Here is a 6,746-nt window from a genome sequence, read left to right on the forward strand (position 1 = left end):
TTTACTACTTTCTATATACTTATAATATTCTAAGAAACTTCAAAACTACTGAGACAATAATGAAAAAATATTAGGAGAACATAACTAGCAAAGAGGTGGCACAAAGTTTCGAGTGGGCGGAGTACATCCAAGAATTAATAATTGATTACATGAAAGTCCCGCTCACTTGACACGCTCAGCGAGTCTTCGTGCCACTTCTTGCTTATGTCATCTTAGTTACATGACCAAGTCATTGACCTCGCCGCAGTCACGTGACCGAGGTCATTGACCCGCCGCGGTCACGCGACCGAGGTCGTTGACCCCGCCGCGGTCACGCGACCGAGGTCAGTGACCTTACTGTAGTATACTACATATAATACAATATAAGGTATAATATTTAAATATAGAATAAAGTATATATATATATATATGCAATAACAAATCGATGTGCTATTTTTCTATAAGAGCAAAATTTTGAATGGCTGCGCCTTGTTTCTTGTCACGTGTAGACGCGTCCTGTAGTCTTCACTTCCAAAAGTACGCAATACGACTGCTAGGAGTGCTAGAGTCAGCTAGAGTAGTTGCAGAGTTGCGCCACACTGTGTCACGCATGCTGGAAGATTCGAATGGTTCCGTAATTGCGAAGAAATCAGATGAAACATGGCGCTTATTTCCACGAGAGTTATCTGTAATTCCGGTAAGCAAAATATGAAGTACGTGCATGTCAATGATGTCGAGTAGCTCTTTCGTTGACTTCGTCATCGTTTTTTCTCATGGTTAAAATCACTTTTTTTAATGTTCACGCGCGATCGTATTGTGTAGAAAACGTTAAGGTTAGGTGTGTCAACACTATTCTCGGCGAGTTTTTAATTGAATAAATATCTATATATCTCTTTTTTCAGTGCTGAGACACAGCTTAAAACGGATTATTCTCACACGACAGTTGCCAAAATGTGTAAGTATTCGAGTTTCAAATTAGCACTTCACTATAACTATTTCCAGATTTGTGCAATCAAAACTGTACTATGTTTATGATAAATATATTATGATAGATATATCGACACTCTACGATTACGTATTGGAAGAGTTAAGTCAATTCTAAGAAACTAAAAGCTTATTTTGCATCTTTATCTTTAAATATAATTATTTTTATAATATGTTGATGCAATCATTTAGTTTATGACATTTAGTACAAACTCTCTTGTTGGTGTAAATTAATTATTTTTACTGTGTATTATTAGCAACGTCGCAATCAATTGGGTCAGTTGTTTCTTCCTACTGTCACAAGCCAGAGATTTTATGCAGAAAAGAAAGTATTTACTCGTGACAAACCACATTGCAATGTAGGTACTATTGGTCATGTAGATCACGGCAAAACAACACTTACAGCAGCTATCACCAAAGGTATGCATTTGTTGTCACATTCCATACCTTTGTTTTATGTAAACTGGCAATATACACAGTATAAGATTTTATTTTGATGTATTTGAGCAATTTTCTTATCTCTTATTAAAAGAAAAACTATTTTGGATTGATAAAATAATGTAAAATATTGTTATAAATAGTATTGTCTGAGAAGGCATTGGCAAAAGCAAAACAATACAGCGAAATTGACAATGCTCCTGAAGAAAAGGCTCGTGGTATTACTATCAATGTCGCACACATTGAATATCAAACAGAAAATCGTCATTATGGACACACCGATTGTCCGGGTCATGCCGATTACATTAAAAACATGATCACGGGAACGGCGCAAATGGACGGTGCTATATTGGTCGTTGCTGCTACAGATGGCACAATGCCACAAACTAGAGAACACTTGCTGCTTGCTAAACAAATTGGTATTGAGCATCTTGTCATATTCATCAACAAGGTAAGAGACAGAATTGTGAAAAGATGTAAATAACTGTACACTATGTATGTTACAATCTTTACTTGATATTTGTCACAGGTTGATGCCGCTGATACAGAAATGGTGGAGTTAGTGGAAATGGAAATACGAGAGTTGCTTACCGAAATGGGTTACGACGGCGACAATATTCCAGTAGTAAAAGGTAGCGCGCTCTGCGCACTTGAAGGAAAGAATCCCGAAATAGGCGCACAGGCTATTCTAAAATTGTTGGAAACGGTGGATCAACATATTCCAACACCCGTGAGGGAGCTGGATAAACCATTTTTGCTCCCGGTGGAAAACGTATATTCTATTCCTGGACGAGGTACCGTGGTTACCGGTAGATTGGAGCGTGGGAAACTGAAGAAGGGACAGGATTGCGAATTCATCGGTTACAACAAAGTTTACAAAAGTGTGATTACGGGCATCGAGATGTTCCATCAGATATTAGAAGAGGCTCACGCCGGAGATCAGTTGGGTGCTCTGGTGAGAGGTTTGAAGAGGGACGACATCAGAAGAGGCATGGTGATGTGCAAACCCGGCACTATGAAAGCGTACGATCATGTAGAAGCACAGGTATACATGTTGACTCCGGAAGAAGGCGGCAAAAAGAAGCCTCTCGCAAGTTTGACGCAGTTACAAATGTTTTCGAGAACGTGGGATATCGCAGCGCAGTGTACAATATCAGGGAAAGACTTGGCAATGCCAGGAGAAGACAGCACGTAAGATATTCGATTTATTTGTTATCTAACAATATTGCTCATCGCGCTGCGTCTCTTATTGTATTTTGATCTTCGTTGCAGATTGATATTAAAACTGATAAGACCAATGGTGTTGGAGAAAGGTCAACGTTTCACATTACGAGACGGAGCGATAACTCTGGGAACCGGCGTTATCACCACCACTTTGAAATCCCTTACAGATAACGAACGAGCGTTACTTCTCGAAGGCAAAAAAGCCTTAATGAAGAAAGAGAAAGAGAAGGAAAAGAAAAAACATAAACAGTAAAGCATCCAGAGATTTGGTACAAAAATATTTACAAAAACAAAGATCCGTATTATCAGTCGAGTCTCGAAAACACGAAACTTTCAAATCATTCATTCTCCTAATTTGAAAGTTTGTACGAAGTGTCTTCGACGTAAAGTTTATGCAATAATAAAAAACAAACATGTAAATCAATTACGTAATTTAAAAAAATGCATTTTTATCATATACCACGGATTATTACTCTTGTAATTGGATTTGTATTTTTATCTTCAGTTTTCACGCGTCTGTATTGAAGTACGCTTGTTAGATTTTCAGACAGTTGATACACATGTTACATATGACGCGTTTGTCTTGGATGCATACGCGCTTCAGGCGTCAGTCTACCTTTACTACTTTTGTACAAGATGGACTGACGCGTTCGCAAAGTGCGTGAGCACCCGTAATAACAAAACTACTATGTGTATGACAATTAATACCAAATAGAATATTGTAGCTGTGAAAACAGTTTGATAATTTATTAAAGTTCTCAGTTCGATACAATCCTTCTTCAAGCAAGATGACGAGATATTATTAAAAGTACAAGGATCGGATGTACATGTTTGCAGTATCATTTCCTGTGATTCCTGTTTCGTGTTAGAAATGCAGCGGTGTAAAATCTAACATCTGCCATTTTTGTTTGTGGGATTAATCTTGATTAAATTACAAGAGGGATTTCGAAAACAAAAAATCGATGAGTTTCGTTAGCAAAACGAATATTCTTATATACAGAAAAAAGCACTGTTCGTGTGAAACATTTGAAAAAAAAAAAAAAAAAAAAATACATTTGCTTTCAACATTTCTCAGTGTTTTTTTTTATTACCAGCATTTCCGGTAAGTTTGCTCTTTCGCGAATTGTGTAATTCGTACTTAAATGGAAAACAATGATTTCTGATATTGACGAATTGCGTTTTGCGTCTCTCAGAGATTCTTTCTTTTTGTGTAAATCAATCATTTGTAAGTTGAATGATCATCCACTTCAGAATTGGCAGTTTGTATTCTACATCGAAGATGAGAGAAAGAGAAAGAGACTAAAAAGGGAAGGAAAACCAAAAGACGGAGAACTCTACTTTCGATGTACCTTAAAAAGTGGGTTGAAGTACCATTGTATTCAATTTACATCATGGTTTACACAATTGCATTTCTCACATATTTACATATCATGCACACGCGCACACCTACACAAGCGAATCAGAAATTTGTATTTGATCTCTGTTGTTTTGCATCGTATGTTACATTCAAATTCATCAAAGCTGCATTCTATATGAGTTTTATATCACAAATTTTTTTTTCTCAGTATCTTGTATCTTAAATACATTAAATTTCTAATTCCATAAATTTTACGTAATGTTATCACATTTATTGCATAGAAGAATTTTTTTTTGTGAAAATCAGATATGGTATAGATAAGGTTTTGTTTTGCATACATAAACATACACACTTTATTAATTTTGCACTCCAATGCATTTATGTGACCCACTTTTAAGGCTATTGTATTTGTAATATAAGAGCTGACAAAAAATTACGTCCAGAATACAAAGTTATTGAACTAAATATTGCGATCAAACATTACTCTTTTTCATACCTAAAGAAATTCTCTCGATTCTTAAACCTCACTTTTATAGGAGATAGACGCAAGTGCGTGTTACAATCAAGGAGCACTTGCATAGTAGGCCTTACCTCTGTAAAGGCTACTCATAATATATTAAGTAAACTAAAGATTAAAGATCTTCGTCGTCTTCTGGTAGTGCTGTTTCTTGAGCCTCCTTAAGATCTTTCTCAATTTGTTGCTGCCATTGTGGATCCATGGTAACCTCAGGTGGCAGCAGAGCTGGCATCGCAACAAATTCAAGATTTGGATCGCCGATCAATTTACGTGCTAGCCATAGAAAAGGTTTTTCGAAATTGTAATTACTCTTGGCACTGATGTCGTAGTACTAGAACAAAAGAAAGCGATGTGCTGTTCAAATTCCTACATGCGTATAAAATTTGTTTTATTATATATCAAATATAAAAACATTCAGATTAGAGGGACAGTTTAACATCTTCATTTTACATCGGATCACTGAATCATCATTAAAAAAAAGCTACAAATAAAACTATAAAAATGACAGAAAACAAAACTAAAGAAACATAGTTGCATAAATACCTGTAAATTCTTCTTTCTGTGAAATACGATACTCTTAGCCTTAACTTTTCTATCTTTAATGTCTACTTTGTTTCCGCAAAGAACAATCGGTATGTTTTCACAAACTCGAACGAGATCCCTATGCCAGTTGGGTACGTTCTTGTATGTTACTCTAGATGTGACATCGAACATAATTACAGCGCACTGTCCCTGAATATAATAGCCATCACGAAGACCACCAAACTTCTCTTGACCAGCTGTATCCCACACATTGAAACGAATCGGCCCACGATTGGTATGGAAAATCAGGGGATGTACTTCTACTCCAAGAGTAGCGACGTACTTCTTTTCGAATTCGCCGGTCAAGTGACGCTTGACAAAGGTGGTTTTGCCAGTACCACCGTCGCCGACCAGCACACATTTGAATGTGGGCATATCAGGTTCCTGTGCCATTTTGCTTGTTTAACCTTTTGCGACGAACTTCTAGTCGATATCGAAGACGCGTAGGTCTGCAAAGAAAAAACCCAGTGATGAACTCTCGAGCCCGGTGTCACGCGAAAACGAAAAGCCACATGGGCGGAGTAGCGTGCGTTGTAACGGACACAAACATGAGACAAGACATTTCGCGGAACGGAAACTGCTTCTTCAAACAGAAAACGCCGAAAACACACGAGGTTAAGCACATTCCGCTAGCGATGATAATGAAACTGACTGGAAAAAAAAAAAAAAAATGATCAAGGACATCGTGTAACGACGATGTGTATCGAATGTGCTGGAAAACCGCCGAATGTTACGGCACGTATTCGAAGCGTGATCGAGAAATAAAACCACGCGTGTCGCAAACTCGAGGAGTCGCGAAAACGACGATCGAACGGAAGAGAAGCGCGTAAACGGCGGAGAAAATCGGAGGGAAAAGCCGGTCGGAACGTTGTTGGCGGGCACGGGACTCACCGGGCTCGTCGCGACGACGAGGGGGCGAATGGCGCCCGTCGAGAGGCAGATGCGTGCGGAAGAAATTTCGCGTTTTCGATTTATATATATCGCGAACCGACACTCGGCGACGCGGTTTCACGCGCTCTGTGCACTTACCGTTAACCTTCCGCGTTTCACGGACAAGCCGATTGGCGTGGATATGAAATTTCCCGGGTGCGGCGCAGACGGGTACGTGAAAATGACCGATATTACTTACCGCGTGCCACAGTCTGTACGGCTCACAATGGCGAGTCACAAGTGTCTGGACGAGTGAGTAAGAGGCGAGATGCCACCTCGCGGATCAGCCAAACTTAAACCGCGTGGAATCGCAGGCGAAGAGGGTCGGGATCGCGGTGAAAAAATCAAATTTGATTTTTCGCGTGATTAATTTGCGAAAGCAAAGCGTATTTTTCAGAAACGATTGCAATTTTGTTGCGCGATTGACAGGAAGCGCGCGATCAGCGCGACCTCTGCTAATCAACGCGCCATTTACGGTCGGCGCGTAGAAAACGAACACGGTCCAATCCGGCGCTGCAAACGCTTCGAGGAATCATCCTGTCCTCGTTCCGCGTTCCGGAAAGAACAAGGACGGGATGATGCCTCGCAATCGTTCGCATCGACGAACGCGAGACTGCCAAGTGGCGCCAAAATGCATCTACGAGCGGCAAGTTGCGAGTAAAAAGTACGCGAGGACGCGATTGGTCTAGTGGCGGTAAAAATTCAAATAAAAAGAAAAAAGTTAGCAAAAAAGTA

At 39.4% G+C, this 6,746-nt stretch overlaps 2 protein-coding genes across 4 annotated transcripts; one reads left to right on the forward strand and one right to left on the reverse strand.

Moving 5' to 3' along the window:
* Positions 1-550: 550 nt before the first annotated feature.
* Positions 551-3,675, forward strand: LOC109855900 (elongation factor Tu, mitochondrial-like). The gene is made up of 6 exons (XM_020430599.1): positions 551-676; positions 882-934; positions 1,221-1,383; positions 1,545-1,852; positions 1,931-2,592; positions 2,674-3,675. The coding sequence occupies exons 1-6, from the start codon at positions 640-642 to the stop codon at positions 2,876-2,878; spliced, it is 1,428 nt and encodes a 475-aa protein (XP_020286188.1). The 5' UTR covers positions 551-639; the 3' UTR covers positions 2,879-3,675.
* On the reverse strand, positions 3,646-6,315 carry LOC109855901 (GTP-binding nuclear protein Ran). 3 transcript variants are annotated; one of them, XM_020430601.1, is made up of 3 exons: positions 6,211-6,315; positions 5,043-5,530; positions 3,646-4,830 (listed from the first exon to the last, which is right to left on the reverse strand). In XM_020430601.1, the coding sequence occupies exons 2-3, from the start codon at positions 5,472-5,474 to the stop codon at positions 4,615-4,617; spliced, it is 648 nt and encodes a 215-aa protein (XP_020286190.1). In that variant the 5' UTR covers positions 5,475-5,530; positions 6,211-6,315; the 3' UTR covers positions 3,646-4,614. The 3 variants fall into 3 exon arrangements, with proteins under 3 accessions (XP_020286190.1, XP_020286189.1, XP_020286191.1); XM_020430600.1 differs by lacking the exon at positions 6,211-6,315 and adding an exon at positions 6,111-6,204; XM_020430602.1 differs by lacking the exon at positions 6,211-6,315 and adding an exon at positions 5,973-6,052.
* Positions 6,316-6,746: the final 431 nt, after the last annotated feature.

Source organism: Pseudomyrmex gracilis, unplaced genomic scaffold (genome assembly GCF_002006095.1).
Source record: "Pseudomyrmex gracilis isolate BER0280 unplaced genomic scaffold, ASM200609v1 scaffold_101, whole genome shotgun sequence".
Taxonomy (NCBI): Eukaryota; Metazoa; Arthropoda; class Insecta; order Hymenoptera; family Formicidae; genus Pseudomyrmex; species Pseudomyrmex gracilis.

Coding starts and splice junctions, on each gene's coding strand:
- LOC109855900 (XM_020430599.1), top strand. CDS start 640: ATGGCGCTTATTTCCACGAGAGTTATCTGTAATTCCG. Junction 677..881: donor GAGAGTTATCTGTAATTCCG/GTAAGCAAAATA, acceptor CTCTTTTTTCAG/TGCTGAGACACAGCTTAAAA. Junction 1,384..1,544: donor TACAGCAGCTATCACCAAAG/GTATGCATTTGT, acceptor TGTTATAAATAG/TATTGTCTGAGAAGGCATTG.
- LOC109855901 (XM_020430601.1), bottom strand. CDS start 5,474: ATGGCACAGGAACCTGATATGCCCACATTCAAATGTGTGCTGGTCGGC. Junction 4,831..5,042: donor ACAGAAAGAAGAATTTACAG/GTATTTATGCAA, acceptor CTTTTGTTCTAG/TACTACGACATCAGTGCCAA.